This window comes from Ciconia boyciana, chromosome 1, assembly GCF_034638445.1.
Source record: "Ciconia boyciana chromosome 1, ASM3463844v1, whole genome shotgun sequence".
NCBI classification, from domain to species: Eukaryota; Metazoa; Chordata; class Aves; order Ciconiiformes; family Ciconiidae; genus Ciconia; species Ciconia boyciana.
Window position 1 is genome coordinate 8360444 of NC_132934.1, and position 19852 is coordinate 8380295.

Here is a 19852-nt window from a genome sequence, read left to right on the forward strand (position 1 = left end):
CAGTCTGTGTTTATCTCCTCTGCCTGGAAAGGCTTTTGTTCCCTCTACAGTTAATGGAAGATGGATGTCAACATAGAGGGCAATTCATCCCATCCTAAATTGTCTTTGAAGATATTAGGATGAGTTGTCACCAGAAGACACACATTATTCTCTCTTCTTTGACTATTGAAGAGGCCGAAAAAGGTAGTAAAAATTATTACGGTTGCATGACAAACTTGTAAATGTAGGCTGGCTGAAGGTACAAGTGGAAGGCAGCTGACATGGGAAATACACACTAGCAAGAACATAAACCCCTAACTTTCATCTCTCTTAGATGAGTTTCTCCAAAACACATCTCATCCCATCACTCATCTGTTGGGAGTTGGCAGGGTGGAAACTCCCTGTGGCAGAAACTTTTGAGTTAAGGCCGATTTGGTTCACTCTTGCAGTGATTTCTATTCTGAACTAAAATGGTAAAACAGTAAAATGGTGCTTGTTCTACATGTAGATCTCCAAAGGGCAGATGCTTAGCGCATCAACATTAATTGCAGGTTATCGGTCCTTAGCTGTTGTTTCACATGGAGTTTACCTAATCTATGATGATGCAAAACCTGGAGAGAAAATAGATACCCATGGTCCCACCCCATCAAGACTTGGTGGCTTTTATAGAGGGAGTGCTGGAAACCAAAATGAATGTCAACCTCAGTTAAGAAACTTGCTCACTTACTTCAAAGCATGCACAACACTAATTACACCTTCTAAATATATTCCAGAAGTACAGCTGGATTGTAGAGTTTGTGCGGGTGACTAAATGGCATCATTTGCAGCCCATTATCTTTTCAAAAGCTTTTCATGTGGTATCTTTGGGAAGTGGAGACTAATTGTGCTCCTTGCCTGTGCAATTTGGAGATTTTGATACTTTGGTCCCAACATGAAAAATTGAAGCGTAAGAATCACTGATATACATCTGCTGGTAGAATAAAAAGTCACCGTTTCTTTGAAGCCATTAGAAATGATTGAGACAATGAGGATAATATATACTTCAACAGGAAATAAGCTAAGCTCAGACAGTAAGTTTGATCAGAAGTTTGGAAGTGTGTTTGAAATCTAAATCCAACTTTCCAGACTTCTTGAATCAGCAGAATAGAAACTGTGTGACTACCTACAGGACAGATTTCCTTTTGGTCAGAACAGCCTCTTTCACGTTTTCTGTCAGGCTGGTTCGGGGGGCCCTGGAGCTTGTGAGCTTCACCAAAGTCACTGCTGGTGTTTAACCAGACTTGTGTTGGTGCCTGGTCTGGACCAAAGATGTCTCAAGAGTGAAAATGGAAAAGCTCTATGAAGGCCAAGTCTGTTGCTCTTCCACTGCTTTGTTTTTTTCCATACTCTTACAGTATCCTGATCTAAATGGTTGAAAAGATTGATCAAGAAATTAAGAACTGGAAAAAGGCATGTATCCTACTTTGCACTTGATGTCTGACAATGCTGTTAGTTCAGGAAATTGTTGAAGCAACATTTAAGCAATCCCTTGTACGTATCATGAATTGACAAATTCTAGAGACTTTCCTTGCCTGGACTTTAAAACACAGCTGAAGGCACGTCTAAGCCCTTCGCGGGATAAGTGCTGGCTAGAAGCTGAGTTAGGATTAGGTCTTCAGGGTAGGGCAGGTTGGAAGATATTTCAAATACATAAGCTACCACTTTGCATTATCTATCACTTGCTGACCTTGCATGAAACAGTCTCTGTATGAAAAACCCCTTCCAGGAAGCTCCTTGGAGGGGTGGCAAGTTCCTGCCTTTTGGGCTGTAGACCACTACCTCGAGGCAAACTACTCTGGTGCTAAACCATCATAACTCCTGAGCTTTGGCCTGCTGGTGGGTGTATGATCTGGGCATGGTACTAACTACCTGAGAAAGCCCTTTGAGCAGGCTTATTAGCTGGAAGACCAAAAGGGTCCATGAACTACAGGAGCCTTTCCATCCCCTCCAAAGCTCTGTAACTGGATTCACATGATCCCCCCCTTCCCTTCACCCGAATCCAAAAGATTTGGCTCATTTCTGGCTCCCAGCCTCTGTCCCCTGGCTTGCCCTTGTGTCCCCTGACAAACCCTTGCTGTCCCAGGGTCTGGCCAACGCGAAGGCAACAAATGCCAAACTGTAATGAAAAAAGCTTTTCATTTTCCAATCAAAATAAGAATCTGAAGCACTGGAAATTTCACAGCAGAGCCTCTGCTCGAGAAGTCTCCAGGCCTTGAGAGCTTCCAATAATTCAATTAAGCTCCAACCATTTGAAAGCCAATTTGAACAGTATACTGGCTCCGAACTCTGCAGAGTTCACCAGTCACTATCCATTAGCCTCTGCCATGCTCTCACCTCTTGCACTGTTAACCTGCATGAATTTTGGGGAGATAAAGTCTGGCACAGCTCCTGATCCGTTTCACAGAAAAGTCTGTTTTGATTTGTTACACCTTTTAGAAGTGTCACAAAACATTACAACTTCTAGACACCTGAGAGGGTGCGCGAAGCATTTATCTGTTTAGGTAGAGTTCAAATTAATCCAATTCCCCCAAAATACTTGTGAACAGGTCAGAAAAGATAAGCTCAGATGAAGCAGAGAAAATTGATGTTTTGGCAGTCACAAGTGATTATATCAGAGCGTTATACAGGTGATGGTTTTGCTATTTAAGCTTATCCTCTTACTCATTTTTTTTATACAATTATTTGTCTATAGGGCTGGTGAATAATTCATTGCAAATAAAGTGTGTTGCAAAATGCTGCGCTTTTTTTCAGCACTCTAAGTTTGTATATTTGTTTCATCACCTTGAGACTTGAGTGACTTCCAGAAAAAAGCTAAGAATCACAGAATCACAGAATCACAGAATCGTATAGGTTGGAAAAGACCTTTAAGATCATCGAGTCCAACCGTAAACCTAACACTACCAAGACCACCACTACACCATGTCCCTAAGCACCTCATCCAAACGTCTTTTAAATACCTCCAGGGATGGCGACTCAACCACTTCCCTGGGCAGCCTGTTCCAATGCTTGATAACCCTTTCAGTGAAGTAAAATTTCCTAATATCCAGTCTAAACCTCCCCTGGTGCAACTTGAGGCCATTTCCTCTTGTCCTATCACTTGTTACCTGGGACAACAGTAGCTCCTTGCTTCAAGGTCTCTCTTCTCTCTTGGACAACTTCTACACTCAAATATCTACTGTTCTTTTGCTATCCACAGTATCTGAGCAACTCTGCTGTCACCTCGGCAGTCTATCAGATTGGTGGTGATGCTGTCAAGGTAAGAGGCCTGTCCAAAAAATGTCACTGAAGGTGCTAAGCAAAGGTCTGCAGGACCTGCACACCAGTGTAAGAGTTTGCAAGTAAATAGCGTGAACTGGAAAGATCAACTTCTCTTGAAGCACTCGCCTAGTCATGGTGTCAGAGTGAGTGCTTGCAGCATCACTCACAGTGGCTTGCACGAGAGGGTTTAACAAATGAGGACCACTCCACCGTGAATATCACAAGATCTGTTTGTTCCACCCCATTAGATCCTACACTGCAGCCCTTGGTGTGAGAGGTTTCCGACCACTTTGCTCTTGAATCCATGCTGGAAAAATAATTAATAACAAGCCAAACACTGAATTATGCTTTGTCTAGTAGAAAAAGAAAATCAATAACTCGGAGTAGTAAAAGAACTGGTAGATTTGTACAGCAGCAAGACATACCCGAACTCTTTTGCTGGATTTGCTTGAAGGCAACGTACTCTCTTGCCAACAGCAAAGGTCGCCATGAGCTGCAGAATAGCGTGGGAAAACCTGCCTCAGACTTGGCCTGCAGAGCAGAAAGACTGATTTTTTTTTTTCAGCCCTGGGTTCTCTCTTCTCAAGAGAAATTTATTTATAGGAGGAATGACGTTTCCTGCCGCATTCTTAACGTGCTTGCAGCTTGGGATAAGAACATGGGAGCTTTGTCTTCTGCCATCTGTTTTCTATGGCAATAAATATCCATTTACTGATTTATCTCTGCCTGGTGTGTTTTAAAGTCATGATATGAATGAGTGTTCATGGATATCCATTCAGAGATGAAGTGTTATAGGTAAATACCAGTCCCAGCTCCATGCCGGTGTAGATTTACACTTGTGCAATGGACAGTGGAGTTCTGGCTTGGGGCTCTGGCGGCATTTTTAATCTTAGCTTATCTTCTTCAGAGGCACAAGAAATAAAAAAGCAATCTAGACTAGAATCCTGCTGAGCTGCAAGCATCCACTGACACAACTGGGCACAGGGCCTTTAATTTACCGTAGCTGAGAGCTGGAACCTAAAGCTGGGGTGCAAACTGCAAGACCTAATTTAAAGTGGCTTTTCCAGCCATATCTCTCCCAGCTTGATTTTTTTCTTACAGCACTTCATTTAGTCTGGAGATGGCCTTCCTTTTTTACACAGCTTCTGTAGTACCATCCTTAGAGCCTTGAAGGCAGAAGAGAGGGCAGACTTGTTCTTTTTTAATACAAGAGAGCTGCATGTTTTCTCTAGGCTTTCTAACTCAAAACACAATGCCTTGGGTTTGTGGTGAGAAACATTCCTGTGCCTGGAAAATAGCCAGTGAGGTCTTGAGAGAAGGACTAAATATGTGTTCTTCTTTACCAGTGCCTTATAGCAGCAGAAAGAGATCTCTGAATGGTGCTAGGCATTTGTTAGACATTAGCAGGACTCTATTCATCTTCCTCTCACACACATCCGCAGCACATGGATATAATAAAGATAGCTCGCAGGCATAAACCATCTCACATTAATAATGCAGAGGGAGAAAGGACTACATATTTAACGTGCATGTTTACTGGTGAGGGAAGGAGACCCAGAGAAGGAAGAGCTGGTGGGGAGGGCTCTGTGTTGAGAAATACTGTGTTAGGGATGGGATTCACGTTGCCTGGTTTGGGGGGGTCCTCTTCCGACCAAGGTGTCCCTGTGTATGCTGGCTAAAGGAGAGCTGGCTGGAGTTTAAGGAGTTATTAATTCATACAAACATGGCTGTTCAGGGGACCACCTCTGCAACCCCTGCAGAGTATTTTGACTCTGCAGTGATCCCAAAGGCAGCCCAAGGTCCTGGCCAGGATGGAGATGTCTCACAGACATCAGCATTGACTTAGATGAACCCAAGTCACGTCTCAGTCCTGACGCTGGCTGCTGGTGTGTCCCATGGCACAAAACTTAATTCTGCCTCAGCTGACATGTTTGGTGACCTCTGTGCCATACCTACTAATATTTAGCACTGCCCTTTTTTATTTGGACTTGTAAAAGCCTTTGCAAAGCCATCTCTTTTGCTGGGTGTGTGCCACGCATTGCACAGATCTCTCACATCTTGGATTTTACATATGTAACTGTCTCACTCCGGACCTTATTTTGGACTCACTGTTGCAGCAGGATTTCATGGACTCTGAGCTTAGAAACACAGTGTCTGTGTGGCATCAGGACCCCAGGTGCAGGGGATCTGCCTTGCCACCTCTAGCTGGTGGGGGGCTCCAGGGAGAGAGACCATGGTGCATGCTTCAACCAGGTTGACCACAACCTCATGGGCCAGGTACCTGATGGGGCAGCTCTGTGACAAGACAGAGAAAATAACGGCAAGGACAGAGAGGTAGGACAAAAAAGAGCTGGTTCCAAAAACCATCCTACCAAATCCTGTGGCGACCCTTATAGCAAGGCTCCAGCATTTGCCTGACAAGAAGCCTAAACCACCCCAACCTTAGGTCAAGGAGTGGGAAAGAGAGAAATAAACTGTGGATGTGAGTGAAAATAAAACAACACAACCGCCCCCGACAGTGGCTGGTCTCTTGGGCTGTGCATGGAGCTGTTAAGTGTGTACACACTGCCAAGTCCTCTGCAAAGCTGGTCATCCTTACGCATCCGTTCTTGCCTCCTATATAAATACTGACCTTCTCCAACACCTTCTCCTGCAGGTATTTCCATGCTCTCCCTTGCTCCCCACCATGGCGTTACCTCCTGGAAACTCCCTGTGAGAGTACTGCTGTCTTTTACCCCTCTCCATCACAGGGACTAATGCGCAAAGCAAAGCCAGAGGACTCAGGCAGCTGTTGCTCAGGTAGGTCAGTATGGGCAGCATGTTTCCAAAGGGGATGTGTGTGTGCATGGGGGAGAGTGGTCTGTCTCTCTTGCTCTTGCTGTATCCTGTGTATCTTCCCTTTTCCACACTGTTATATGACTTGTCTCCAGGCTCATCAGTCTCAGGTATAGTCTGCATGAAAGCATGAGCCCTTCCAGCTGGGGAGAGACCCGCCACGGCTAGCAGTGGTGGAGCGTGGTGCACCAACTGAGAGCTCGCCCCAGCTGAAAAAGCATCTGCCACCTTGCGGGAAGCTGCATTTGAAAGAGACACCAGCTTCTCTGCCTCCCCACACTTACAAGAGCAGCTGCAAAGCCACCAGACGCTGCCCCATCTCCTGTGATCTGGGTCAGCAACAGCAGTGCCTCTCCGGAGGGGTGAACCTTGGCTGATGTTACAGCAAAGCTGGGCACTGTAGAAGGGGACACAAATAAAATCCCTGTCCCCAAGGCAAGTTAAGACTGCAGGCAGGGCTGCCTGTCCTCAACCCCTCTCAGAACCGGCATCTTGAACTGCAAAGCCCAAATTTACCAGGAGGGACATTTCTGAATGTGCTCCAAAGCAACAAACGACAATCAAACAATAGCAGACCAAAGCTGTGTGAATAATTGATTACCTTTGGTTTGCTTGACGGACTGGAAAGGCAAAGAAAATATGTTTCAGGTTGACACAAAGTTATTCTGCTTTCTCTTCTGCCAAATGGAGAAGGAAGAAAACAAAAAAAGGGCTTTGTGTTTAACTGAAACAGTTTTTGACCTGCATTTTATTTTTGAGATATTTTTCATATTCCTTAAAAAAATCAAAGCATTCATCCAAATGAAATTACACTGTGTTTGAAAGAAAAATTGGAAAATAAATTTGGTTTCAAATGTCCAAATCCAGATTTTTTTTTTGTTTTGAGTGACGCATGTAACAGACTCAAAGTAAACTCACAGGTGGCTTCAGCTGCCGCAAAACTGCTTTTCAGCAAAACAGTTGCCTCGAGCAAAGGTTTCCCTCAGTCCTGTGCAAAGCAACTCCGAGCCAGTCTGGGCTTGCAGAGCTTTTACATGTGCCACCAGCCCTGGACCAGCAGGTGCAGCACCCCTCATCCACCCCCGCAGCACCCTGGCCAAACCCCTCGCAGCAGGGAGCGTGCAGACCATGCCCATTCCCTCCAGCTGAGCACCCTTTCACGGGATATCATCAGTGACAAGCAGAGGGGGTGTACAAGGTGTCCTTGTCCCCTGGGGGGCCGTGCCGCCCCTGCCAGCTCCGACAGAGGCAGCTTGCAATGCAAAGGCAGCCTGAAGCACCTCACGTGTGCTCGGTGTGCGCTTGGTGTGCACTCCGCAGGTGCGCATCGCTCTCTGAGCTGACACCCGTGTCCCAGCCACCGTCTCTTTGCCAGCCTGTCAATCCTTCAAAGCGATGGGACCCCCCCTCCCCTGGTCCCCTGGGCACTGCTGCTACAGCGATGCACTTTCAGGAAATTAATGACACAATCACGGCTTCCCTGGGACCCACTGCTACACCCGCCACAGCAAGAAAGGAGCAGCGTCACCTTGGCTAGCCAGGGACTGCCAGCCCTGCCGTGTCACGTTGGCTGGCACCTACCAGAGCAACACGTCGTGCACTGTATAGCCCATATTGTGCTGTGCAACCACTGCTCACTACACATCTCTGCTGGGATAGACCCTAGTGGGCATCTGCATCTATGTTCACTTACACAGAGCCCTTCCACATCAGCCTGAGATGCTATTCATTATTTGACATTATTATTATTTACTCCCCACTGCTACAGGTCAGTGCTGCCATATGCCATCACACTGTCTCAATGAGTATAGGATTATTAGAAATGATCCTTTCCAGCAATTATTACCTCCAAGTATTATCACAGAGCCTTTAACGAGTTCTAATTGCTGCATGTTATCTCACTGTTCCTGCTGGCACCGATTGCTACCCCAAATTATCACACAGCCTCTGACTAGTGCTAACTCCAATTCAACATCATACAGGTCCCACCAGTAGTAATTTCTACACACCATGGCATACACCAATAGTAATTTCTACACACTGTGACATAACCCCTATTAGCTCTGACTACTATCAGGGCAGACAACTGCTATCAAATGGTACCCTCCTCATCCTCTGGGCATGCATTCAGGACAAAGAAATCATGGCTTACCCTTTCCACACTGCGTCTCCTCAGTGATCCATATGGTATTTTGAATAAAAGTCTTCGGGTCCTACCCGGAGTCACAGCTGTCTGTACTACCATAGTGCAGAGCTAACTCGTGTGTGTGCGCGTGTGTGTGTGAGAGAGGGAGTTCACAGCACACACAGGCTTCCTTTGAAATAACTTACAGTCTCATCTAGATTTCCCAACTATCAAATAGCTGAGTGGGTTTTCACATCAGACCGTATGAGTCAAGATGTGGCTTGTTTGAAAGAAGGAGGGGGGAAAAGGAGGGGGGAAAAAAAAAAGGAAAACCCAAGCCTTGTAACCTTAACAACATGTTTCAAGCAGCGTATCTTTAGCTTCCTTCTGTTTCTCGGTGTAGTTTGCTCAGCAGGATTGCTGTGCCACAGAGGTGGAAGAATTAAGCTTCTGGGGAGAATGTTCCAAAAATGTCAAGCTTGCTTCTTGTTGCTACAGATGGTAACCAGGTCAGTTGTCTAATCAAAGCTCTATCAGAGTTATTATACATTTTGCCATGTGACTGCAGACCCCTCTGGTTTGCTGTACAGTAGATCACATGTTCACCTTAAAAAGAATATCTGGTGTATCACCATCTGGTGTAGAGATTAATGTTAAATCCTACGTTCAGATATTCCTCTCTCCTAGATGTTGGAAAGCACATACCCAGTGCACAGGGCTCGAACATATCCCCTGGGCTGCTCAGCTAAACACAAGCACTCACTGGTTCAGGCTACATAGTCTGTGCGTAAGTACAAAGAACAGACATTACCACTCACATTCGCATCTGTACACATATGTATCAGTGAAAGACTGCTTGGCAATTATAAAAATTATTATATTACAGCTGTCTATAACTGTGAAGTGTTGTCTTCACAAAGTCAGTCTCAATGTCTACTTTTTTTTTCTCTTCTAAACCCACATTAGAGACTAGTAGACAATGATATTTCCTTTCTCTGGAAGAAAAGTTTGAAACTATATTTACACTTTAAATTGTACACAAGTGTTTTGGAAATGGGAAAGATTCTTTCCCTTCCCACAGACTTTCTGCAACACCAGGAGTTGTCCCAAAGCAGCCAGGTATGATTCTGTGTTTTTGTAGAAATGTGTTTTGGATGTTGTGCTCATTTCCATGCTTAGTTACAGGTACTGGTCCAGATGCAGTTTAGAGTTAATGTGTGCAAAGTGGGAGCTTCTCAATCCACCAACACCATAGTGGTATTCTGAATTTGCTTAGTAAAACGGAAAAGATTTTGGCCCACGCTCTTTTCCTTGGAGCAGTCTAGCTGGGAGAGCAAAATCTGCTGAGCTGTGGAGCCAACCCCTTCCTCCATGTATTGTTCTCATTTTAATGCAAAACTAAAAATACTTTGTTTTGATTGAAGTCCAAAAGCCAGGATGGAGGTGTTAGGGACATGGCATTAAAGCAACCGTTTAAAATAAAGAAGAGAAACTCTGTATCTGCTCAGCATATGCACATGCATTAAAACCAGTCAAAGAAAAAACCCAGCAGCTTGATGTGGGAAACTCTAAATATTAAAACAATCGGCCTTTGTTCATAATTAGTTCCATATGCCTCTTGCCAAAGAGAGTGAGAGAGACAGGAAAAGATGGAAATATCTTAAGCATGACTGACTTATATAGGTTCTTTATGTGGAATAGGTGCAGAGTTAGGGTCTTTGCTTCTTACAGGTTTTTTTTTTTATGATTGTTAATGCCCCCCTGCTATCTCACAGGATGCCTACCTGTTTGTTTAAGCACGAGGTGGCTGGCATTTCCCAGCTGCCCACAGGGAACCTTTGCCTGCATCAGCAGAGCCTCTGGGGATCTACCGGTGGAGAAAGAGGGCAAAGGCGACTGTGACCTGCTTTACTGGGAGCTTTGCTTGAATAAAAACTGAGTCATGTCTGAGTCAGGACCTCAGGGGTGTGTGCCTCAAAAGAGAGCCGAGTAGTAAAGATCCCCCTGCTCACCTGATCTGAAGCCCTGGGCTGGGGGGGCTCCTGCTCACGCCAGCCCCCTTCCCCAGAAGCTCTCATATTCCCGCAATCAAGGTCCCCCTCAGGTCCAACTCCTAGAAAGACCAGCCTTGTATATAGAACTTTATCCACTAGAGGGGACAAAGAGCCATAACACATGTCTCCATCGGTGTCTATGAGCAACCAAGCTCCGGGACCAGAGGCAAACAGTCTAGTGGTACCAGCACAAAGCACCACATAGACTCATTTTCTCCATAGGGGAAAGGGGAGTGTTCCTTCAGTCATTTCCACGAACCACCAGTTCTTTGCATAGGTTTTTAGGTCTTGCAAATGAAATGCAAATCTGCATATTGCTCAAGGCAGCTGAATAATAATACAAATACTCTGCAGGAAACCTCTTGCCCATGTGAAAAGTAGAAGAAATCCATCCATTTGCATGGTATTGGAACCAGTTCCAACAAGATCCCTGCATATCCCAATGGGCCTCACTTCTCCCTCCCTCACTGTGCTGCACCCCAGGCATAACTCTATGGGTATCCTCCACGAAAAACACATAAAACTGGAGACCTGGACCCACTACGACACTTTCAAAAAGAAAGTGTCTCATTCTTCATTCTCATTCCTTCTGTCTCATTCCTCATTTCCAAGTTGGTATGAACTTGGAGACCAGAAGCCAAACCAGAATCATCAGGACTGTGGAAATCATCTAGAAGCATGAGATTTTGGCTTTCTGGTTTTAGAGCTGTTTAAGGTACATCGGTAGGCAAGTGTATAGGGTTTCTATTAGGATTAATTTGATGGATTCCCTGTAGGATAGGCAATGTAAAACATGCTCTCATGATGGTCTTTCTAGTTGTTCCCAGAGAGGGAGTTTAGGTGTTTATGGCAGATGATGGGCACTTCAGCCCATCAAATTCTGAATTTCCCTCTGGAGAGCCCCCTCTCTCTTGTAGTTGACTGCAGAGACAGATTAAGATGACCAGACTCATCACTGAGGCTTCATTCAACTGCATTGTCTGCAGAGACAATCTCTAGACTGAACAGCACGGTAGGAAATAAAAGCCAAACTATTGTAAGGGAACGTCCTGGCCTTGCCACCACAGACCCTCAAAAGAGACACACCATATTTACTAACTGCTGAAAGACGAAACTCTTTAAAGCAGTGGATGCTTTTCAGTACTAATTGCAGGCTGCCAGGAACAGTGGTTTGCGGGAACAATGCATCAGAGGAAAGTACATTCCAATAGATTGCTATTTAGACTAGATTTTTTTTTTTGGTCTTTAATGAAAAGGAGGGAGAAATCATTTACTGCTGCAAAGCGTGTCTTATATTTACAACGGAGGAGTCAAGTTTCAAGTCAGTGTATGCCCAGAGGAGATCAGTGAATGGAAACCAGGGACAGCAGCGGCACAGACAGAAATGCAGTATGCAGTGTCTATTAGATCTACCAATAAGACACTGTTTTGTAAAACTGAAAAGTCACTCAGTACAGAAAAACCCACTTAAGTTCTGTACTCCATGAAGACATTAGTATGGCAACAGAATAAGAGGAAAACAAGGGTAATTTGCAGCTCCTGACAGTGTTTTCCAGCCTGGATGATATCTGCGGTCTCTATCAATAGCAAAGCCAAATTCTTCCCTGGAGTCCCGATAGGGAAACCACTTGTATTTGAGCTCTTTAGCAGCTCCTATTAGTCTTGGTGGAATTTCTTACTTCCCACTGTAAGAAATCCTCCCTAGCTGATTTCTTTGGGCATGGCAAAGCAATAGAAAGACAAGGAGAACAGGGCAATACTTTGGGGTTGCAGTCCCTACAGTGACTTAGCTTATGTTTTATTGCACCCAGAATCAGACTGTAAAGGAAACTGCCCCGTTGGGAATGAAAGATAAGCACAAGTTGTCATTGAAAATCCAGCTTTCCTTAAAGTTAAAAAACCCAAAACAACAAATTTCCAGTCTTACATGGTGTTTTACACAGAAGCGTTACGATCACTCTAGCCTGGGGAGGGATGTGGGAAAACACACCGGGTGGAGCTCTGTTCCCATAAGAGCCTTTTCCATCAGAGCTGGCAATAACCCAGCAGCTTGCTAGGGTGAGAGAGGCTGTTTGCAACCCCCAGACATAAAAGCCCAGGGGCTTCCCCTGTGTGCGGCAAGGCTGTGTCACATCTGGAGGCCACGCAGACCGTCACACATCCCTGTCTCTTCTGGGCAAGCAGTTCATGTGAGTGCCTTTTACTGGGTGTAGAAATCCAGGCTGAATATGAAGGTCAGCCCCACACTTGAACAGAGATTCTTGCTTTGTTTTACTCTGTTTTGGTGCTCTGGGTTATGCAGTGATCAGCACGGTGTTGGACTGCCTGTGCAGCATGTCCATCACTTGTACCAACAGAGATGAGTGGGAATTTAGGCTCCTGTGACGAGCTTTGCATTGTGCTACAGCACGGTTGTTTAACCATCTGCACTTCATAGACATGTTAGCAGGTCTGACTAGCATAAGCCTAAACAGAAACCCAGAACCAAGCACTTCTGGAATCAGAGAAGTTCATATCTGATGCACATTGCTGTAGGTTAACCCAGAATGTAATGTTAGATGTTCCTAAATTTCCTCATTGTTGGTATTCCAGCAGAAATATCCACATGGCCACTCATCTGTTGCCTTTGTACCTCAGCCTTGGGTGTCCTGGGGAATGTCTGGCAGAGCAGAGTGTGAAACCCAGGATGTCACCTGCTGAGCCTGCACCTAGCCAAGCACTTAGATCCATCAGTCAGTGTGTCCACCAAGCCAGCAAGTTCTTGGCACAGCCTCTAGTGAAAGTCATGGCACAGAAGTAGACACCCCAGAAAATGTCTTCAGGAAAGGGGACAGAGCAACCTGCACCCTTCCTCTTCCCCTACTGCCAGCAAGCAGACTCTCCAGGAGCAGCCTCCACCTCACCTCCAGTTCTCCTCCCCACGCACCATCCCGTGTACAGTCCTTGCTGGGGACAGCAGTCCCAGACTCCGTGCATCCAGGCAAGCGGGCTCCTGGAAAACCCTGGCCAGAAGAACAGCAGCAGATAGCAAGTGGGGCCTCTGCTAGATGGAAGGACATTTCCCTTGTGTTTTAGTGTGCCGGTAGGTCGGCTCTTTTCCCACATAACTCAGAGAGACAGTAATTAATTAGGGAGGGAACTTGCCTGACCCCATTGCCCTGGAGACACGCCCCTGTAAACATCACAAAGGGATCACAGAGGCCACCTCTGACTTCCAGGGCTTATATAAACAAAAGAAGAGATATTTGGCAACAACACTGCATTCCCACATCATGGATGTGTAGCAGAGACTGGATGTGTCTGCTGAATAGCATGCACTCTGCTGAGTGCATGAATAGCAGTCATGCACTCAGCTGGGGTATGACTGTGCAATATTTCTATCAGGAATCTGGTCTGAAGTCCTTGCACATCCTGGTGACTGCAAGGAACGTGCAAATACTTTGTGCATCTCAGTATCAAGTCTTAAAATGTGAGTGGGCTATTGCTGTCTAGTGCTTAGCACTGCTGATTTGCTTAAATTCCTGAAGAAATAGGGGTTTGCTCAGCATGGCATGGAAGATACTCAGCCTTGAGCTAGATTTAAGGCTTAAACAGGATATGTGACATATGGACTATGTCAAACACTGTGAAGATAAATGCTTCTTTGTTCTCTGTAATATTCCCTCTTTTAAAACTTCATCCTTGTTACACTGCTTTGATTAATCTTAATATATTTTGGGAAAGCATATGTGTCTATGTGAGGGAAGGAGAGTTATGTTGCCCCATGAGAAAGCCACATGGATAGCAGAGAAGCCAACATATCCCTAAAGAAAGAAAGGAAGCAGAAGACTCACAAGAGACATTAGAAGGGTTTTTTTAGGCCTTGCCAGACCTGGTAAACAGCCTCTCAGGCAAATTTTGTTTTGTAGTTGAGGTCTCACAGGCATGGAATAATGATGGCTTTTCTCTGAGTGATGAGAAAACTGGGTTTGCACAAAACTGAAAGAGGAACTGTTAACACCAGCAAAATACAAACCCAATTTGGTTATGTTCTGAGCTTTGTAGATTTATATGGACAGATGAAGAAATGTGAAAAGTTTGTCTGACTCTCTGGATCTTCAGCCTTGGAGTCTCTCCCTGTACTTCCTATCAGTTTATATTTTATTGCTTCAGCTCTCCCGTGTCTGCCAAGGTGTAACAACACCCTACCTCAGTTGTAGGAGACATCTGGAGTGGCATTTACCTCTCCTAACTTTGGTTGCTTTCATCTGAGCTTGTCTTCTGGACTCCTTCATCAGTGAAGAGAAATGGGCATTTGCAAGGTTTGAGACACCGCACCTGCTTCAGCTGCCTAATTCAGTGAGGGGTGAATGATACCTAAAAGTATCAATATCTCCCACTGATTATAAAATAAGCTTGATAACTGGCCACTCTTGGTCTACCTCTCCAGCTATCAGAAGTTCCGCTGTGTCCCTTGGTAGCTGTATTTAACTACCTTACCTTTGCTAACATCCCTGTTGGCATTCACACTCCCAGCTCTTCATTCTCACCATCTTCTTTTTGTGCATTGTTCAGTGTGGGCAAGCAAGCTTAGACTGCTCCACAAAGCTCTTCTGTTCCACAGAGGCTTTCTGAGGGTCAACAGTGCAACCTGACTCTCATGGGAGTGAGGTTAGGAGTTATCTGCAGTTGACGGCACTGTGCACAGGGCTGCAGCACAACACTATCGCTTTTCTTCTGCTCCAGGACTCTCCACGGCAGCTGTGGCTAGTAACTCGGGTCCCAGGGCTGGGTTCAAAAAATGACTCAACAAATTCATGAAGGAAGTCTACTGTGGGCTGCTAAATTTGAAGACACCACTCCTGGGTCAGGAAACCTCCAAGTGCAAACAACTGGTGCTTGGAAGATGAGTGTGGGGACTGTGGCTATGCACTTGCCCTGTTCTTACATTTGCCTGTAGACACCTGATGTCACTTGCTGCCTGAGACATGATGCTGGACTAGATCATTCATTGGAAAGACCTGGTACGATCATTTTTATGTTATCGTTTTCAGAAGTGTCTAAGCAAAATCTGATGAACAGCTACCTAATTGGATCTCTTTAATGTCACAATCATGCTGAGCAACCTCAGCTTTTAGTGCAGGTCAAGGGGCCTGATTCTGCTCCTACCCACCACACTGGCAAAACTCAGGCTGACTCCAGCAGTGGAAGATGAGGTTTTAAATCTCCTGCAAACCGGATGCTGAGGATAAACCGGAGGATGCTGCTGTGGCCAGAGAGAAACTCATTAGGAGCAGCTTCAAAGAACTGATTTCTCTGATAAATAAACACATGGAAATACCCATTATATTGCAGAGGGTGAGGTTAGCACCCACGCTTTTGCATTATGCATGAATTATGACTGCTCCAAGTATGAACTTGCTGCTTGCTCTTCGATTAGCAAGTCCTGACAGCCTGGCAAAGCCACACAATTTATTGCCGCTATAGAGGTTAATGGATCACTTTACATGTTGATAATGTCTTATTATTGCAATGGTTATTAAGAAAAATGTAATAGACACCAGGAGTCGATAGTAACTGCAAGAATGTTTGTTTGATTACAGCAGAGATGGAGACTGCTGTGTGCAGGGCTCACTGTGCAAATGGTGGTCGAAGAAAGTTCATCACAACCCTCTTTCTGCACCCCTCCTTTCTCCAGATTGTTCTCAGTACCAGCTATGAGAATGGCTACTGTTTACCAGTGTTGATGGCGTGAGAAAATAGGAAGGTTAATGGTGTAATTACCCCAAGAATGGACAAAGATAACACCTATCTATGCCAGAGCATGCTAGGACTAGATCCAAAGGCACACTTTATCCTTGGCACCGGAGATATGTGCCCCAGATATTGATGGATGGATTATTCTGCAGCTGTGGTGGAGTGTTATACTCTGGAGGGAACAAATCACCAAACTGTGATTCTGGAAATCCGATTTCTACTCCCTTTTAAGCAGGAGGACAGAGGAGGTGCTGCTCAAAAGGCTTCACGTCCCTCTGTCTCAGTTTCCCTATCTGTAAAATGATAGAAGAGATGGCATTTATCACAGCTGCTTTTGTTGCTATTTCTCTATTATTTATAAAGAGACAGGTCACTTAAATGCCCCTCTCTTGGCAGCTCAGTTTTAAGAGCTGGAATACGTGGGCATCGGTAGCAACCACTCCAGATCCTTACTGAGACAGGGTGGCCTTGTCCACCTTGTGGTTCTATCCCCATTGCCAAGGTCCACCAGGGACCCCTGCCTCCTTTGGCACCTCTGGCCAAGGGAGTTGACTGACATTTTGGACTCTTCAGTGTTAGGGTTCGATTCCTTCTCCTTCAAACGTTCAGCTTTAGGTCTGGCTGGATACAGGAGTTTGACTCAGACCTTAATTCCTGTTCATTGCTAGCTGGCAGAAGAATGAGCCAGAATACTTGCAGCATCAGAGGTAATTTCCTCTGACTTCCTCTGACTAAGTTACGGTATTAGAAACAGAGATTTAGTTTCATATCCTTGCTATTTTGGTGTTAACTCTGCCAGGACTTGACAACGTGGGGAGGGAGAAGAGCAGCTATTTCTCAGGCAGGAGCATAGCAAATCTTGATTGCTACGTCCACCCAGGGCAAAACAACCACAGCCCCTCTCCGTGCCAGGAAGCCCTCATGAATGTCACTTTCATCAGAGAATCTCCTATATATATACACACGGATATTTTTATATATATACACATATATGCATATGTGTATATTTATCTGTGGAGTGTAGGGGGAGGAAGGCTGAGGAGCCAGCTGTGGAAATAGATGTCTGCAGGAATGCAGATGGAGCTATGGAGTGTACTGTGGATTTGGCAGGCTTGGTTGTGTTTGGATGATGTCTAAGACCCCATGAACCGCTGGAGATAAATTGCCTGTTGTTTCCCAGGTGGTATTTGGAGTGGGCCAGGGATACAGTGTTCATTTAAGGTTTAAAGATTTCATCTAAGTCTTTCTTTCTCTCCTGGGACATCCACTACATCTCCGTCATGCCTGCCTGCAGAAATCAGTCTCTTTTTTGAGGCCAGCTGATGTTTGACTACTTCAGGCTCACTTTTCCACCAAAATTATTATCCCTTTGACTGTTTGCTTGAGAGTCTGTTTCTTCTAGGCCTAAAGCCACATCCATAATACAAGGAAAAGCATCCCTCAGCAGGGCAGGCTCCACACCCCACCTCACTCCTGAACCCTCCCAGACATCCCATGCAAAGCACCCCAGGCACGGTAGGCATGGTGTATCATGGAGGCTCGCTCTAGCTGCGCCTGAGGCAAGGCTTGGAAGTCAGCAAGGTTGGTCCTGAGGTGTACCTCAAAGGTCTCCTTTCACAGACTGCACAAGAATAATTAGCATGTCCAGAGGCGAGGAATGTTTGGCTCAGGGATGCCTTTTGCAAGCAGTGGAACAAGGATCCAGAGTCTGTATTTCTTACCCAGGCCCCCTTTTCCCCTTAGCACACCCGAGGGACCTGCTGAGCTTGTTCTTGCACTGCCTCCCTACTTTGGCCTCTGCCTCCCTATCCAGGTTTCTCCAGGCAGCCAAGTCCCAGCTCATCAAGCAGCTTGGTGGCAGCCTGCTGGTGATGACAGCTAATTATGAAATGTCATGTTGGAAGCTTCCCTTTTATCTTGCCTCGTAGAGCCCAGCAAAGCTCTCCAAAGCTCGCCCTTTGGTAATAGGGGAAAGGAAGTGTCAGCGCAGCAACAGCTGCTTCTCTGATAGCGGGATGACAACGCGGCAAGTACACCATGTCCTGGAAGGAAGTGGCAGCTCATGCCATGTGGATGCAAATCTCTAGTCTCCTCAAAAAAAGAAAAAAATATCTTAAAAAGTGTTCCCTTGTAATATTAGCTTTCCAGAGGAAGCGTTAAACATATGTGCTGCCAAGGCTTGCCATCTTCCCTGTGAAACTCTGCTGAACTCACTCCAGGTGAGTTCTTGCAGGACAACTTAGCTAAAAACCTTGTCCAGAGAAAAACTGGCCCAATCCTATAGTCTTTCTTCAGCCTGTACTCCTGCAGAAGCCAAATTACATTGAGGTGGATTAGTCCAAGCTGAGCTAGGGCTCAGTTTTCTCTAGAAACCGGTGGTTACTTCTCATTTGCTGTCTACTATAACCTTTCTACACTGTGACAAAACGGGCTTGCTAGCTTGGTACGAGCTTTTAAAGCGGGCTTTGTCAGGGTCCACTGATCTGGGAATGGGTTACTGCCCCTACGGTCCAAGAAGCATTAAAAGTAGGTTTCTTCAAAGGAAAAAAAAAGGCAAGTCAAGGCTCCACAGACCACAGTTTCCCAATTTTGTAAGTAATTGCCTGGTTTGGAGCAGTGGAGGGCACCAAAGAACTGGAAGAGGAGCACTACAGTAACAGGTGGCTTCACTCTTTCAGCAATAAATCTGACACAGATGAAGATGCATGGCACGGAGCAGACTTCGAGATCATTCCCAGGAGGGTCCTGTTACCTGGAAGTCCATCTGCCTGCAACCCATTCAGCCCCATTGGGCTGGCCCCTTGCTCCTCACCGAAGTACTAGTCTTGCTGGTAATGGCAAAACACTTGGTAATGGATTAACGACCTTGGACGAACCTGACTGCTAGAATGATCTGTAACTGCCAGAGCTTTATGTTTTGCCCTTCCTTCATGTTGCATTTCATATTTACTTTTCTGTATCCAGTAGTAGAGATTATTTTCAGCATTGCTCAATGGACAGTTTAAGATCAAACATAGCCACAAGGCAAGGTGATGTATGAATAAAGCCTGAAAATTGTACCTGATAGTGTCAGACAAAATGATTCTGCATTTGGATATTTGCATATTTGCATATTTGGTCTAGATTATCCAAAATTCTTCCTGCCATAATTCCTAGGTAGTTTTTAGAAGAGCCCAGCTAGCTGAAAACATGGTTGCTCATCAGGGAAAAGTTATTTCCTTGATTTGCATAGAAGCTAGATGAGATTCACAGTCCTGGTAGTCAAAGTGAGACATGAAGCCTGGACATGCCACCCCTGAATCTTACAGCCCCAGGCTCTGCAGAGGGACAAGGGGGGCAGAGCAGCGACACTACTGCAGTGTGCCCCTGCACAATGCTGCACAGACACACCAGCTCTTCCAGAGCCAGCTGGGGCTCTGGCGTGGCACGGCGTGGCACCGCATAGACATGTCCCTGCATCACAATTTCAGCTGTGACTGCAATGTCCCAGCTGGGAACGTTTCACTGGGTTTCTGGAATTACACATTTGAGGGACCAGTTCAAAACACAAGAGAAGAGATCCGTTGGTTTCATGGACTGAGGCCACCTGCACCTCTGGAGAATTTGGCCCATATTTTATATTTGATCTACTGCCACCCTCATTACAAAAAAACCCAAACCCCAAAACCCATGAGGAAAGACACTTGGATGGAGGCAAGAGGTGAACATAAGGCTAGACAAAGCCTAGACACAGCTCTGAAACAGTGCTCACGATGGCCTGAAGACCCATAGAAGAAATGATTCCCTATGACCTCTCTCATAGGGCTGGGTGGTTCCCAGCAAGGCA

At 45.5% G+C, this 19852-nt stretch overlaps 1 protein-coding gene across 2 annotated transcripts in view; it reads right to left on the reverse strand.

Annotated features, from left to right (window-relative positions):
* Window positions 1-8432, reverse strand: part of FRMD4A (FERM domain containing 4A) — a 211169-nt gene extending 202737 nt beyond the window's left edge. Inside the window, exon 1 of one of the 2 annotated variants that reach the window (XM_072858165.1) lies at window positions 8264-8431. In XM_072858165.1, the coding sequence (XP_072714266.1) occupies window positions 8264-8356 (93 nt within the window). In that variant the 5' untranslated portion in view covers window positions 8357-8431. Of the gene's footprint in view, window positions 1-8263 lie in introns of both variants that reach the window. The other variant, XM_072858189.1, reaches the window with a different exon arrangement.
* Between the last annotated feature and the right edge of the window lie 11420 nt (window positions 8433-19852).